Source organism: Thermobia domestica, chromosome 18 (assembly GCF_964235325.1).
Source record: "Thermobia domestica chromosome 18, izTheDome1.hap1.1, whole genome shotgun sequence".
Classification (NCBI taxonomy): domain Eukaryota; kingdom Metazoa; phylum Arthropoda; class Insecta; order Zygentoma; family Lepismatidae; genus Thermobia; species Thermobia domestica.
The window spans coordinates 41,590,008-41,607,768 of record NC_137471.1 but is presented as its reverse complement, the minus strand read 5'-3'; the positions used below and the strand labels follow the sequence as shown (position 1 = coordinate 41,607,768).

Genomic DNA, 17,761 nt, shown 5'->3' with positions numbered 1-17,761 from the left:
ACTCGGAGAGTTATTTGAGTTACAAGGTTCAACCTCCGATAAAATCACATCGGGAGAAAATGCACAGGCTGGCAGCAGCTCGTGAGCTGAAGTGATTACTCATAGCTCGTATTCTAATTTATCTTTTGGTCCAACTAGATTTTTTTAAAAGAATTCTATTGTGTTTACATATATTATTGATGGTTATCCAGTTAATGTGACTTACTTCTGTTTTCTCTTTCTTTGAATTAGGATCTAACATCTGAGAGTAGTGTTGAGAGTTATCTTTTTCCTTTTGAGACAACCTCAGTGTTACCGTCACATCCTCAGTCCATGTCTGTATCGTGGCTGAGAATGATTCTTGGTTATACACCTGTATCATTTTTGGCTATTGTTAGCGTTTCTGAAGCCGAACGTATCAGAAGCCTGCTGATAATAGCAACTGCAATAGGAGTACCTACACCCCGCCTGGTTACTTGGCAGACGATTCAGGTGGGGATGCCATGGAACATCGTGGACTTACCAGAACACGATTTCAGTGGTATTCCTCCTGAAGAATCGCCACTGACCATTTTCTTCAAATGTCTATGTTACCTGTGGCGCTTACTCCAGTTCAAGAGTAGGGCAACACAGGCCATTACAACTGGAGAAGATTTGGTGGAATCAGGTGTAGCTGAGGTTGCATCTCAAATGGAGGATGGACTGCACTCACGCACCGAGGAGGAAGTTGGCAGCCACAGGGAGGAAGAAGAAACAACTGGAGAATCGACCGTCATGGAAGACAGAAGAACTAAGCGTGTGTACGGTCCAGTTGTTCGACCGCCTCCCCGTTCCAGGTAATACTTCAAAGTCTTATTTGTTCATATATATTCTTCTGAAAATGGTTTGGGTTATGCACTTTTAACGACCGTAGTATTTCTCATGCCCAGCTTGTTAGAAACCTGAGAATTATATTAATGATGTAATAAGACTCAAAAACTTAATTGAAATTACTTACACTAAACTAATTTATTTTATTATTTGTTAGTGTACTAAATTGTATTTATGTTCACACGAATTCTAATTACTTTTTTATCTTAGACTTTCCAGGTTCCACAGGATAAGAAGCTTAATCTTCCGGCGGAGACAAAGCGGAACGGTAAGACAACAAAATAGAAATTAATTTTTAATCAATAGGAAGTTTCTTATTTTTATTTATTTATAATTATGAAATTTATAAGTTTATTTTTTCTCTTTGTACTAACTCTAAGCGTAAAAGTTGTGACAAAAGGTTTAAATTGTTTATGTGAAGATATTAAGATAGAACTTCCGAAGAAACTAAATTGACGCTCACAATTCTTAATTTAAATTCAGGAATGCGTGTAACTATGCGTTAATGCCGAAATATTCAATGCAAGTCACCATCTTCTTCAGCGTATAATGGATCGTTGCATCAAGAAAATCACGACCCAAATATTCTTTGCAGATTGAAAAGTTTGAAGCAAATCATATCTACTATTTCGAGCTATCAGGGAAAGTGATATTATCAGCTGAGCTTTATTAGTTAATACAAACTTTTTTCTGAACTAATTGATTTTATTTTTATTTTTCACCATATTACCAGGAAACATAACTACACAGATAAAAAGAAAAAATTCTCACAACACAGATGAAACCCCAATAATTAATTGAAACAGAAATCTTAATGTATTATAAATTACCATATTTGCTACAAACTATCCAATGTTAGATGTAAACTTAGCCATATCTGAAATATATATATATATTTTTTAATTATGTGATGGAAACTATAAAGGGTGATTGAAAAGAGCAGTGTGTGTTTATGTAAATAAATAAGCTTCTGAAGAAGATGGAGATTTCCATTGAAAATTTCGGTATTGACAGCTGGTATTTAGACACATTCCGGAGTTTAATTTAATAGTTGGTTAGGACATAGTTTAACTCAGTTTTTTTTTATTTCGCTGCTACCTCTCTGAAAAGGAAGATGTGAAATTGTCATCCATATTTATAGTTACAGAAATATAGCATAATCCACTAATGAAACGTACCTTAACCCAATTCTAGAATACTCTTAGCGTTTAATGAAAAAAATGTTCACAGATGAGAAATATACCAATCGATAGAACAAAATGATATGTGTGATTTTAAAAGGTCATGCGTAGTTTTTGAGAGAATGGAGGGAAGAAATAATTAATTTATAAAGTTAAAAATTTATTCTGTACCAGAACTTATTGAGTTAAAACATGTTAAAATAACCCTCCATTAAGCTTTTCATTATGACATAGCCCTAATGAGATATAGCCCTAAATTATCATGAACTCTTAAATTTTTATTTTTATTTAACTAAAATATTGTCCAAAGATAAGACCATTGGCACAAATCCCTCTCAATCTTGGAGCTGGGGGAAATGTGCCCCCAATAATCCGATTTGAAATGTGTTTTTTTGGAGGGGGGGAGAAATGTGATACTATTTGTGTCTACTACAAAGAAAAGTGAGATGAAATTGATGTTTCTTGCTGTATAATACACAACAGGTTCACCTCGGAAATCAAATTCATCTACCGTAATATGAGTCTCATCTCCCCTCCCCCCTTCCAGAATAAGCCTCAAATCTGCTTAAAAATGAACTGTCTTACCCGTTCCCCCCAATGTTGAAGACAGATTTACTCCGATGGAGAAGACAAATCGATAGATCCACGGAAATGAACGAAATAATGTCGTTCTTTACAAATAATAAATGACTGTTTTTAATATGCTGGAAGAAATCATACTACACATGTGGCAAAATTCACTTGAAGTAGGAGATTGTACTTATTGTGGACACAAACACTTTATATATATACTATTGAATTCCCAGCTGTTAATGATGTTTATATGCAACTAGAGATATTATGTAGAAAATAAAAGTACAGGGGTATTGTTACAAGTAAGATGAGTCATTGATGAAACAGATTTAAACTGGAACTAAAATAACTTGATTTATATTTCGTAGGAGGAAGTAACACGAAGACGGACCACTCCACCACCAACTGAGGAACGAAGGCATCCCATCTCTCCTCCTGGGACCTCGCAGATGGAGCGTGAGACGATGGTCAAAGAAGTTTTCGTGGAGGAGATCAAGGAGGTAAGCTGATTTATTATTTATTTATTGATTGATTCCAATGATACTAATAACAGTATTAGATTGAAGTCATGCAAATGCTTATTTGAATATTTAGTTTGCAAAACTCGCCGGTATTGAGATAAGCCTAGAATTAAAGTCGATGTTTAGAATACTCGGATGTTGCTTTCTTTTTAACCCAACAATCGGCACGTGTATAATACCCTTGGTGTAACCACGTTTTTACCAGTGCGTTGCATCCCATTCTTCTAAAGGCTTTCCTACAAGAAGTTATTCTCAGAGGTGAGATGCGAGTTTCAGCAAGGAGGGAGTTTCTTTTATCTGTAGTTACGTTGTTTATTAAACTGAATGCCTTCTGGCTTTGCGGAACTCTCAACAATAACTTTAATTATTTTTCTTGCCTCCTTGATGATTTGATGAATTTCTGCTTTAGGAAAACCTTGACTATCTACAAACACTTGAAAAATTTTTAATGTGATGTTAATCATCTCTGAAAGCTGGAAAGGAAAGGAAAATAAATATATTAGATTCTCAAGAACAATACTAATTTTTTCTTTCTTTTTCATAAGTGCTCCTCTATTAGCTCTAGAGGTGGAGAGGCGATTTTAACAACCAGTTCGGGCGAATCAGTGCGAACTAGGTGAATGACATCACTGATACTGATTTTTTTTCTTTTTACGAAACTAAGTAGCTTAGAATTATCATTATATATAGTTTTCTATATGAAATTTCAAGAATAATAAATAATGCTTCTCTATTCTCATTAAATTTCTATTGTTTTATTATAGCACGAACGGCGACAGGAACCAAGACCAAGAAAACAGCGGGAAGTCGATGATGATAATCTGAGGGAACACCCAGTTCAGGAGCCGCCGTATCCATATCCCATATCTTGGCGAAGTAGACTCTGTTGCGTCATCAGTTGTGCAGCTAGATGCGTTGTCGCCCCGTTTTCGGCTTGTTTGGGCTATGGAGTGGACCCGTGCGACAATTGGTGTAAGTTATTTTCATATTTTAATCTGTACAAATTAGTGTTATCACCATAAGAGTTATGATCATTAATCTTCATGAGTTAATCTTTTATGTACCAGTATACAAATGTTTACTTGGTTACACGGTGAAACCATCTTATAGCACTGATTACTGATGTTATACATTGAACTGAAATGCAACTAATTCATACCTAGTCCAGTAGATTGCAACTTTTTGTGGCAAACAAGTCTAGTTGTCTATATTTATTTATTTATTTCAAATTATATATATATTGTTCAAATTATATATATTTCATTTAAGTTTTCTCTTTGTGAACGAGACTTCCTTCTAAATTGCAAAAGAACTTTTCGTGTTTACTGACACGTAACATCGTGACCCATCTGTCAACAGAGATCAAGCAACCTATTTCTTCCACCCTCCATTTTTTGTTGACACAATGTTGTACGTATCAAAATTCGAAATTGTCTTGATCATAGCAATAAGAAAATGGCAGTTTTCCTCTTTTAATAGTCGCAGTTGGATTTTCACATTTAAAAAATGATACAAAAAGTGCTACTATTACGCAAGTGAACACGGTAGTTTGATTATAAATGTTTAGGTCATTAGCGAAGCCATGACTACTTATATGTCGGTCTTACTCGACTTTTGCCCGAATATCACCCATTTTTTGTATGATTGGATGCCTACTGTGAGGAGCATCTTGGATATAAAAATTTCCACAAAGAAAATGACTGTTATCTTATCTTGCCCATAAATAGCACAAATTTCTTAAAAGGTCTGTGCAATATTTACGCCTTTACTGAAATAAAATTGTAAAATGTAGCGCAGTTTTGCGGGAAGTTCACTTATCTTAACGGTGCAGTACCTTACGTCTAACTAACTTACTTTATGGCCTATTGAACCCGGAGGTTCCATGCCACGTTCACAGAAGCTTTGCACTGACTCCTATCCTTAACCAACTGAATTCAGTTTCTACTTTATATTCCTATTTCTGCGAGATCCATTTTAATATTGCCCTCCTATCTGCGCCTAAGTCTTTCTAATGGTCGTTTTCCGATTGATCTTCCAGTCAAGACTTTGAAAGCGTTCCTGCTTTCTTCCAGCCTGGCTACATGACCTGTCCACCTGACCCTCTTAGATTTGATGACCCTAACAATGTTTGGTAAATCGCATAAATTATGTACTTCCTCGTTATGAAGTTTCCGCCATTCCCCTTTTCCGTTCCTCTTGTGTCCGAATGTTCTTCTTAGGATCTTGTTCTCAAATACTTTCAATCTACGTTCTTCCCTCAGAGTAAGCGACCATGTTTCGCAACCATACAGCACAACAGGTATGATTATCATTTTATATATTTTAAGTTTCAAATTCCTAAACAGAATTCGCGACGACAAGAGATTTTGAACTGAATAATAAATAAATATAGATTTTGAACTGAATAAGTACGAATTCCCTGGTTTTAGTCTACATTTAATTTCTTCGTGAATATGGTTTCCGTCTATTAATATTGATCCTAGATATTTGAAAGTATCCCCTTACGTCTATTTGTAAGAATCCCATCACTTATACATCTACTAGCTTCAACTGTGAAATGACCTTAGGCCGGATACGCTGCGACTTATATACCCAGAGACTTGAGACACTAGGCCCATTTCGTACGCGAAAAGCCTACTGTATTCTAGACTACATTATATAATACTGTATTCAACATATAACCTCCCTCTAAATATCATTAGTCCCCATGAGTACTAATAGTTCCCAGATGAACCCAAGTACAAAAACTGAAATTAGAAATAATGCTATTTAAATTGTATAAAATATAATAATTCAAATCCTCATTATTTTTATATTTTTGTTCATTTTAGATCAACGAGAGGAAAGAAGAAGAAGGTGGGAAAGAAATTATGGAACCAGGGATCTTCCTCCCAACTTACTTCATCTTCGCCATGAATCTCAGTGTGGCCGCTGCTTCAAGTTTTATTTTTGTCCCTGCTGCTGCTGCATTCCTTGGTGCGACGAAGAGCGAGAGTGCTTCCTCTAAAGAGGAATTGAGGTAAAAAGATAAGCATTTCTAAACATAATATATCTTTCGTTTTATCAATTCGCTTTAATGTCCTTATCTGTATTATGTATTTGTAAATCTTCGATATTTCTCTTTGACGTCTGTGTCTCGGATTTTCTGTATTAATTGTCTGCAGTTATGATTTCGGGTAATTTGACGGACTCTCAACTCGGCGACTTTTGAGAAATATTTCATCTTTTTCAATCCTTTAGGTTGTCATTTTGCAGAAGGGTTAAGTATTATGTTAAGATTAAATACATCTTTATTACCTATCTTTTTGCCTCAGAATATTCCAGTTCCTCACGAACTAAAATTACATCCATTAGACCAAAGGATGATTTGTATATATATGTGTATATAATTTATGTAGTAATTGTAGTTACTCAAAATTCAATAGTAAGCTTTTGCTAATTCTCAACGACAAGTCGTTTTGTAGAATCTAATACAGTGAAACCTCACAATAACGGACACCTCCATAATACGGACAGATTTTTTTTTTAATCCCGTTAAAACTGTTTGTATTATAATAGGACAGGAGCCTCAGCAGTCTTATTTTCCCCTAATGCTTTAGTAAGCTCTTTGTTCTCAGTTTATACATATTCAGCACAAAAAATGCTCCCTTCAATTTAAAAATAAAACGTGGTCACGCTAAGGAAACAGAAATTCTCTTCTCTACAAAACATCTTTCAAATTCAATCTCAATAAATTGGTGAACCACCACACACAACATTCTTCATTTTCCTGTACATCTATCCAAACTAAATTGCTTCCTGGCGTTACTCCTTCAACACTTTCTATGGTGGAGAACCAATTATAAGACCAAGAATTCTACACGAAATTTCTTTTCTTCCCTGAAAAAGTCACTACTTCTGTTTCCCTTGGTACTTGTATCTTCCCTTGCAACCCCACATAAACACATCTCTTCAATGATACTTCTATTTGTTTACAAAACGAATTCCTGCTTTACTCCCCCAACAATTGGAACATGTCTTCTCTGTAACTGTCAACTTTCATTTACAGACAAATAATTACGTCCTATCAATGCCCGTTATTCAAAGGTATCACTGTAGTAGGAAGATTTCTGCATGAAGTTTATATTGTATTGAGTTTATAACAGTATTTAATGATTATTGTTACATTTCTATTCTTCAAGAAAACAAAAATCATCATTACTTAACCTCAGAAGATCAAAGAATGTTTCAAATTGTTTCATGTAAGTTTCATATAGAACCAGTAGTACAGGACTTGTTCCAACGATTCAAGTGAAAAATGTTGAGTCATCCTTTCTATATCATTGGCCTGTCACGTTGGGACCTTCACATCTTCGGTCTGGTGAAGAAGCCACTAAGGTGACAGGTTTTGATGAGATGACATTTCACATATGATGAAATGAAGGCCACCGTACAACAGTGGTTCAAAGACCACCTTCCCGAATTCTGTGTGGAGGAATTTAAACAGCATCATAATTGGACAAGTGCCTGAATGTTTGTGGTGACTTTTGACAAACACACTGACTCTCAGTCACATTAAGTAAATATTTCAGCGACTGTAGATTTTAAATACAAGAGAGAACTATAAAATTATCTAGTATATAGTGTTAAAAAGTCAGGTCAATGTATTCACACATGATGGTGCTACACTTCCAAACGGGTTTGATTTATTTTAAAAATTAAAGGTGGTTACGAGTATCAAATCTCAGACTTAGAGATCGAAAGTTAAGAATACTAATATTCCAACTGTTTCTTTACACAATACATATGCACTGTTATAGACTCAATATAGAAATCAATAATAATAATAATAATAATAAAATAAAAAAGTAAAAAAAAAATAAAAAATATAAAAAGTAAAAAAATAAAAAAATAAAAAAAGTAAAAAAAATAAAAAAATAAAAAAAAATAAAAAAAATATAAAGTAGGTAGAAAGTAGTGTTAAGTAGAACAGTTGTGTAGAAAGTAGAATGTAGTGTAGTATAGAACAGATATATAATATAGAAATAGAAAATATATTGAGTAATGCAGAAATCTGAAAAACAAAAGTAAAATAGATTCCAAGCGAAGTAGAAAAAAAGAAAAAAAGATTAACCCTAAGTACAACAAATCAGGAGAAAATGAATCACTTGCTAAGCGTCACAACATGTATTTTGCTCCTTTTCCACAACGGATTTCGACTGGATTTTTGACACGTATGTACGGTGTTAGTCTATTCCTAATGCACTGTACCAGGTACATCTGGGCGTTAATAGCAAATCCAAATCGACACAACAACGGTTGGCTAACACTTTTAGGACCCATAGCAATCCAAAAAAGCACTTTCTCTTCAAATTTCTTCTTTTTGGAAAATTTAACACTAGATGGGACTGTAGAGATTTAAGATGTATAGAAACCGTCATTTCCATTGATAGAGGCATGGGACAATCTAACATAGGCTTCATCATCCAAGATGAAATCACGAGCATCGAATTTTTGCAACAAGTGGCCACACTTGAGTTTAATCATGCTTTTTTGTTGTTCTGTGTGCTTCGGGATGGTCACTCAATTCCATTCTTACATCTTTTAATGATGTCGTAGGTTGTTCTACGTGGTACTCCTTCCGCTGTAAAATGTTTTACTGTGCACATTTTACCCGTGCTTTGTTGTGTCCCGTAGAACTTGTACACACATTAGGTCATCCTCGCCGTCAAACAGGATCACGATAGCACCACTTGTTCCTGTATCTGTTGGTGCACTACTGGCTCATCATCCTGACAGGTCTACCGCCTGTTTATGTACTACGTGAGACAGGTGCTGTCCTCTAGAAGTTTGTATATATTTATATTGAACACACTTTACTATGTGACAGTAACATTTTATGAAAACTGATAAACCTTTTCTTAGCACATTTCTTTTTATTTTTCGCCTCTTTCTCAAACATCGATTTTGTTATCAATATATGTAGTATATCTTCCAAATCGACTTCTCAAAATAATCCTGAATGTCATGTCGCTGTAATTCTCTTGTAAATATAATTGACCATATCAATCGGTATTTCGCATGATATTATGTCTTCCTGTCATGCTTGAAGTTGCAGATGCTTCTTCACTATAGTGTATTTGTAGGTCATCCTAAAAGCTATTTTCTTTTATTGAAATTCCTGTTTCGTGCGCATCGACAAATTATGCTATGCAAAGAGATTTCATGAGAATGTTCACGTGTTCTATGGCGCTCTTTGAATGATTAGGGCACATTAGATGGAAACATCTTTTGTCATGATCATTGTACTCTAGGGTTAATTCCAAAAAACATTAGAATTAGATTGTAGAAATATAGTATAGTGTAGATTTCAAATGAATATTAGTTAATTAAAGAATAAAAAAATTAAAGTATTTGTTGTAATTAAATGAATATTAGATTAGTTGAAAAATGGAAGTCATTACGCTTGGAATAGAAATGAACCACATATTTCGTAAATCTTGACAATTTTTAAATTCTACACTGCTTGACAAACTTTAAAAAATGCTTACTAAAATTAATTGACATATTTTTGTTGAACTTCTTTTGTTTTGATTTTCATGTGTATATTCCATTACTTAGACTTGATTAAAGACCATAATAAACACTGTTGTAATAAATTAAACAAGCTGAGACTGCCTTCCGTGTTCCACATTTTAAATGCTTCGAGCTTGGATATTTCAGCTTTCTTCAGTGTCCACGTTTCTGATCCGTAAAGCGCCACGCTCCATACCAAGTCATAATAAATCATTTACGAACATCCAACGACACATTTCTTGATGTTAGCAGTCCTCTTTTTCTATTGAATGCATGCTTAGCCTGTGCTATTCTGGAACTTACATCTTTTTCACTTCCGTCCGAGAATATTAGACTTCCTAAATAAGGTAACCCTTCGATTTTTTTCTCCATCTAGCCATACGTTTGCCCCTTCCTCTGCTGCTCTTGTGTACTTTATCGCTTTGGTTTTCTTCTTATTTATCTTCATTTTGCATGTTTTTCCAGTTAATCTTTCAAGTTTGAAAGTCTGGGATGATAGCTTTGTATACAATGTCTCATGTACCCCCTTTGAACTAACTTTTTATAATGGGTTAATACCTCAACTTATCCACTATGCTTTACTTTCCAATTTTCAATGTTCATTTTAGTTTTAGTTGGGTTTGTTTCAACTTTAGGCCATGATTTTTCAATTTGTCGTAAATATTCTAGTGTCTGTTAATTTAACAGACTTGTTAATAACAGGTCTGTTAATTTCAAATATTCAGAACGTGTCTCCGAAGTCTAATATTGCTAAGAACTTGAATTTCTATCACTCTACCATTACAAACACTTCCCAAGATCCATGATTTTTTATCCAATAAAGAGTAACCGATTGTTCTGTGTTATGTGTCTGGTTTACATTTAATAAATTGAACTGTTAGTTCTGAGCTGTAAATTAGTCGCTTTTTCAATAATCTCTAACATGACAGCACACACTTTTCTTTATAATAATAATAATAACAATAATAATAATAATAATAATAATAATAATAATAATAATAATAATAATAATAATAATAATAATAATAATAATAATAATAATAATAATAATAATAAAAAACAATGTACATACAATTTTTACTAAAGCTACAAGAAGCATGTGACAGCTAGAATTTTCTAAAAAGGCCATTTATGAATAGTTTCTGATAACAGTAAAAACTGTTTTTATTATTTGTTAAATTTTTTCTAGATTCTTTCAGAGAAACTGATGTTTCCCAATAACTATTGCAAGCTTTTTTGCAATAATAGTTTCGGAATCACCATCAAAAGAAAAGATTTATGCACAATAGGCGAAATAGCTATGTTTCTTCACGTGGTTTTCCACTAAAATACTTATTTGTAAATAATAATAAGTAATAAAATAAAATAAATAAAAAAGAAACATAAAATTAATAACTAAAACATAAGAGATCAAACATTTATGCACAATAGGCGAAATAGTTCCCTAACTTCATAAGTCTTCTGATTCTACTTAAACATTATGTAGAGAACAAAATAGAGAAAGTAAAATCACACACTATCTGTAGTGCATCATTGAGCTTACATCACTTACACATATTCCTATGCTCATTACTCGAACTTGGTTCAGTTAACAATGTTCTTCTTAATAAAAGCGAATATATCCTTGTTGGCTACTGGCCTTACATTTGTTTCAGTTATTTCTTTATAATCCGTAGAACATTACTTAAAGTAAATTCGAGTAGTTTTCACGAGGAAAGGACTGCAATTCACATCAAATGTGACTCATAGTCTACAGTACCATTTCGTGGTTGAGTGTTTCTTTGATTGCGCCTAATATCGGGTTCCACCCTGAGAAGTGGTTCGGATGTTTGTCTCATATTGTCTAGATGCTGATAAGCGATGTTGATGAGACCGCAGAATCCTTTGGGAAACGATGAAAAATAATGTCTTTATTGCAACTTCTGCTGTTGTTCTTCAAGTTGAAACAGCATTTTCTTTAGATATTAGACATGCACTCACTCACTCAGCATTAACACATGAATATATGATAATAATGAAAAAATACACACAACAAAACACAGCCCACAACACAATCACAAAACAAACTAATTTCTAACATAAGTGCTTCTCAAATTCTTGTTTTCAGCCACACATGTTTCCCATTAATTTGCATTTGTGTATGTGTGTGTGTTTGTCCCTTTAGTTGTCGCCATGTGACGTCATAGTTTGACCTCTGCTTCCATGGAGAAAAAAGAGGCGTGTCTGACCCTAGCCTTAAATAGAGTAGTCTTGATTCTTTCTGTAAACAGCATGTTCTGAAATATGTATCAAATTTTGGTGAAATTTGAGTGGTACAATTCTCTTCCATTACAACCCTGAGTGATAAATTATACATTCATTCATTCTCTGGTACTTATATGATTCTTTCTTCTAAAAAATCTCTAGAACATATTATAATCTTCGTATCTCTTTCTTCCTTCTTCCAATAGCTTCGGTTATGTTTACACGTCTTCTTTCAGATATTTCTTTGTCTTCAAATGGTTGCATAAGTTCTTATACGTCCTATTAACTCATATTCATACATAAAGTGTCTCTTGATTTTTCGATTTGCATCTTAACTACTATAGCACTAATGATGCATTACGTATCTTAATCTTCACAAATCCAAAATAAACAGTTAATGAGAAAGTCAACATTACATAGGTAAATAATATCATGAATGAAAAAAAAAAAAAAAAAAAAAAAAACATAATTTCACTCCATTCAATTAACACAGTAATTTTGTCAAGCAGTGGCATATAAATGTACATATTTATTATATATTTTTTAAATAAATAAAATCCCCTTCCTGTGGGACGCCTACACGTGCAAAATGATATCTATTGAATTGTGTTCAATAGAAATCTGTTGCAGCGAGGCAATTTGTGCAGTTATTTAGAAGTAAATAAAGAAAACCAATAACCAGATAGTGGTTTCCTTTGGACAATAAAAAAGAATTTATTCTTCAGTTTGCATTTATACGTTTCATATTCAAAGTATAACATCAAAAAGTAATCTGATAGATATTATTTCGTAAAAAAAAAAAAAAAAATAAAATAAATAAATAAATTGGTGAATTCTACTACTATCTTTTGGCTGTTGCTTATTAGAAATTAGAAATTCTATTACTATCTGTTGGCTGTTGCTTAATAATAGTTGTGCAGTGTCTCGTGGCGAAGGGGGTGTCCAGGAATAGCTCCTCTTCATATGATGAAGCTATCCCTGGGGCGAAGGGCCCACTAGAGGTAAGAGGTAATTAATATAGTTATAATTAGTATATTTTTAACTAAGTTTAGTTCATAAGCATTGGACAAGTTTAATATAGTGTATTTTTTTAAATTTTTTTAATGAAAGCGTAAGAGAGTAATATTTTTGAAATATTCATAAAAACGAGAAAATAATAATTATATGTCATGTTTTCAATTATGTTTGTAATTTTATTGTAAATATTTTAATATATATATATGTCATGTTATGTTTTTTTTCTAAATAATTATCTTTGTATATTTTATGAGTAGATAATTATGAAATGTTCATGTGATTACGCTACTGCGTAATTATATATTTAAATGTGTTGTTTTGTTTGTTCATGTTTTCATTTTTCATTTTCATTTTGTATATATATATCAATGTTTTTGTTTAACTAACTTGTTTGTTAGCTTTAATAATTACTACCAATATAGTTTTGTACTTAGCTCAAATGTTTTCTTTTCCTTTTAAATATTGAATGTATATTAACAGTGAATTTTGTAAAGTAAGTAAATTAAGCTGGCAAAACAGGATAGTCTGTGATAAACTTTCTGTTGGAAAGGAAAACAAACACTGTATGTTAAAGGTAAATACAAAATATTTATTGTACTTATAAAGATGTAAACAATATCTTAAGAAGATATTGTACTTTGATTTGTAACTTGTTAATGTAGCGTTGTTGCTATATATGCACACAGGAAGGCTATTTTTTCAATCTCTAGTAAAGTAGAAATAAGAACATGAATATATAAATTCATCAGAATAAATCTAGTCATCAAAGTACTCATATAACAACTTGACATAAACGTTTCAACGACCAAATTTTGTCATTCTCAGTACATGTTTCTTAACTACATCACACTCCTTGTGGGACTACATTTTCTCATCTGCTGTAGAAATAAATGTTAGTAAATTTTGAATTACTGCCTTTAAATTACCTCGTCAGGTAAAAGATGCCTGTGAATTATATATCTACACAATGCTATCTTATTAATACCGCTTTACGTGATGGGAACTGGTATGGATTTCTTACTGAATCGTGTTGATTCACGGGTGGTTTACCTCTTAAATCTCTTTTGTTTATCCATTTTACCAATTCCAAATTTCTTCTCAGTTCAACGGAATCCTGCAACTTATATAACAATCCTAAGCACATTTGTAAATTCATTTAACTTGCTATGAAGAACCGCTACGAATATTCCACTGAATCATTTTGACGAAACTTTTAAACTCTGCATTGTTTTCAACTTTACCGATACTCAAGTAAAAATTGTGGCAATGCCGACCAAGATACATATCTGTGCTCCAAGCTTAATACACTTAACAAAATTATAAATCTTCGAACAACACTTTATTTTTCACTTGCTAAACATTGTTCTAATGCTGCTAACTCAAGATAGCACACTTTGATATATCACACAGGAGCAATCCTGTGCTATTTCTACATAGCTACAGTTGTAATTAAGGTATTCATCATATCTTTGCAAGAGTTTATGCCCTCCGCAAAGTAGATGCTTTTTTTTTTCTTTTTACTTAGTTATGGTCGCTATAAGCCTTTGTTAGCTTTGGGGTGCACTTTCATCTCTATAATTTTGAACTGCACACATGTCTTTTCTCTCGTAACAATTTTGTCCAGGAAACCCTTCCCTTTCGCTTCGTAGCGTTCCGAAAATTTCAAGGCCGAGTCAGCAGACATTTCAGAAATGTGAATTTAGTCTTAATCGATTTCCGCCCGTGACTGCCTTTACCATTCACCTTGGTACGTCCCTTTTAAAACTTTATGTGCCTTCGTACACATAACTATCATTCATAAAGTTCTCGCTGTAGAGCTAATTCATTCGATGACAAATTGTGGCTGAAGCCTAGAGAAAGCGATTTACAGCATTAGATCACACTTGGTAAGCACTACGATTACATTTGATATGTTTCTACGCTTGATACTCGAAAACTATTAACATGGAGATTGAAAAAATAGACATCTATATTTATAGTATGTGTAGGTAGCATGGGCGGAGCTATGGGGGGCATTGCCGCCACAAATTTTTGACAAAAAGTAAAAATGCCACTTATAAGACCCTTCAATTCTCATTTGTATTTACCGTGCCCCCCTCCCCAGCAAAAACGGTCTGGCCCCCAGCATACAATTCCTAACTCCGCCCATGGTAGGTAGGTAGGCTGATATAAAGGTAATAAATCGTAAGAATCGTTCATTAGGACTAAAATAAGACATACCGTATATATAGTGTGTAAGTGTGTTGGTAAATAGCTAGATACAGAGGCAATCTTAAATTTTAAGAGTCATTCACTCGGGCTAAAATAGGATGTAGTCTTGAAATATATATATACAATATGTGTGTGTAGAGGTAGGTAGGTAGATAAATGTAGAGGTTACCATAAAAATCATTAGACTAAAATAGGAAATATCCAGTAATATTACAACGGATATAAAAGTAGGTGTTAATGTAAAATTGATTTATTTGATATAATGTTGTTTGGCAAACTTTTAAAATTAGTATTAAAAAAGTAGTCTTGTCAATGAATGAACTAGATTTTCTATTTTTCCTTCATAGGGTTGTAGAATTAGAAGAAATCGCAATTAATTCCAGGTATATGCTATTTCTCCTTTCGATGTAGTAAAAGAATATTTTTTTTTTTTTTAAACAATGTTAAATGAGTTAAATTATGTAAGATGTGGGTTGCTCAAGAATGCTAAGAAGTTAGGGTGTGCGTGTGTGTTTTTAAGTAAGATTAGATGGTAAATAAGTAGTTACTTCATCGCTTTCTACGAAAAATTATATTCTCCCTCCCTCTCTCTCTTTTTATTGAAGAATAACACAATAAGCTTGTTTAACTAAATTTTCATTTCATTTCAGCAAACTGGTAATTTAGAGGTAATTTTGTTGTTCAAATTTCATTTATATTGCATATCAGTAAATAAGGTTACATGTGTTATTTTAATAAAAGATAAATTTTACAAGTTGTCGATTACCTTTCTTCAAATATGTTTATAATTCGTTGGTTTCCAATATTGATAAGGTCATTATGGGTATTAGTATATTTATAAGGTTGTAATAATAGTAATTTTTCACGTAGAATGTTTTCAACATCATAAGTAATAATCTAGTTCTATTCACATTGCTTAAATTATCTAAGTAATATGATAATATAATGTTCCTATATGTTACTTTTAAAAGAATTTAGTTTAGTAAATTTTGTCACTTGTCAATCCATTGTATTGGTTTTATACAATGCTCTTTTGTTGTCAAATGGAAACCTATTCTCTGGCTTCTATTTTTGATCTGTGGTGTATTAGTTAACAACATCGTTAATTGCCTACATATATAATTATTAAAGTCAAATGTGTTTTGTGTATCTTCAGTCTAGTCTTTTGGGGTTTGCCCAGTTTGCATAAGGTGTTTGTCGCCGCATGTTGAGAGTCCGTCTATGTTCGTCATTATATATTCTGTTTATTTGTTCAGTAAAACTTTCAGTTGACATGTGTATTATAGGTCTCATTTTGTTCAGTTTTTGTCTTCAAATAATCTTGCTTTACTCTTGGCTATTTAAATAATTAATCTTTTTTCGCTAAGACTAATTTTTCAGTTTGTTCTGGAGTTCTTCATAGGAAGAAGCTATTTAAAAGGTAAAAGGTTATTTATTGATGACTGATATCGTAAGTATTCTGATCTTCTTTAATTTCCTACTAGATTGGTGCACAGTAATGCAGGATCTTGGTTCACAGGTTCCAACACCATCAATATAGTTCTGCCAATATCTGTGGTTGTAGAACTGATAAAATCTCATAACGCATTCTTGATTTGGTTATTGAAGACGTGTTCGTGCAAGAAGCAGTCCAAGTGTAGAAAAAGGTAATAGTGGGCGAGAGGTCTGACGAATATGTTGGACGATAGGTTGAGTTTCGTATCCTAATAAGTGTTCGGCACTATTATTACTAACATGATTGAGCCTTTTATGTTCAAGAATGCTGGCCATAGGCGTTGAACATTTGATGCATTTGGTCAATTTCCTGATAATTTTCAATCTTGATGGATTTGCGCGAATTGAGGGGTTCACTCCATCTAAAGATCACTACACAATTGCCATGATCTTCGGGTATAACTGTTGTATTAGAAAGTGTTTAGAAGCAGAAGCACAATCTAGCTTTCGCGCGAAATATCATACAAGATCTACAACGTGTTCTAAAACCGAATGTGTTTTATTGTGCAGGAGCAGCGTTTACTATCATAATCAAAGATTCAGTGGTAGAGCGTTCACCTCTGGTGCAAGGGGTCCCTGGTTCGATCCCAGCTCACACCAAATGAACTTTGTGGTGGACAAATACCGCATGCGTGGGTTTTTTCAGGATTCTCCTGTTTCCTCCCACTCTTCATTCCACCATTCCATTTATTTCTCATCGTCACTGTCTCCTGAGCCTCGCCGGCATATCCGTAGGATATAAAACTGAAAGATATCGTTTCATTCATTTTATTTCATAATCATAGATTCTACCATTACTGCAGGTAGTTTGTCGCAGCTGAGACGCTTCCATGCATCACGTTCTTCAGCTAATCCCTTCGTCTTGATGTATTAATTTCCTTTTTTAATACCGTTCATCAGCTGTAGGCTCTTTCCCTCATTCTTTTCAACTTCACCTCAGCTTCTGATATAATGCCTTCTCAGCGAATGTCCCAAGTAGTTTCTCTTCCTCTAAATTGTACTTTTCTCGTCCACTATTTCTAACACTTTCTTATTGATTTCCCGTTCAACCTAGGTAAATTTCTCTACTCTTCTTCACAGCTGTATTTAGAAAGCCTCCAATCTTTCTTTTTTTTC

General features: G+C 33.3%; 1 protein-coding gene across 1 annotated transcript; it reads left to right on the top strand.

The window, feature by feature from the left end:
- Window positions 1-241: 241 nt before the first annotated feature.
- LOC145674813 (uncharacterized) lies at window positions 242-10,666 on the top strand. Its single transcript, XM_081745032.1, has 5 exons — window positions 242-815; window positions 1,060-1,117; window positions 2,972-3,103; window positions 3,889-4,096; window positions 5,956-10,666. The coding sequence occupies exons 1-5, from the start codon at window positions 313-315 to the stop codon at window positions 6,129-6,131; spliced, it is 1,077 nt and encodes a 358-aa protein (XP_081601158.1). The 5' UTR covers window positions 242-312; the 3' UTR covers window positions 6,132-10,666.
- Window positions 10,667-17,761: the final 7,095 nt, after the last annotated feature.

Excerpts from the sequence above, each read along its gene's own strand:
- LOC145674813 (XM_081745032.1), top strand. The coding sequence starts at position 313 with ATGTCTGTATCGTGGCTGAGAATGATTCTTGGTTATACACCTGTATCA. Across the intron at positions 3,104-3,888 it reads TCGTGGAGGAGATCAAGGAG|CACGAACGGCGACAGGAACC; the intron begins GTAAGCTGATTT and ends GTTTTATTATAG. Across the intron at positions 4,097-5,955 it reads GGACCCGTGCGACAATTGGT|ATCAACGAGAGGAAAGAAGA; the intron begins GTAAGTTATTTT and ends TGTTCATTTTAG.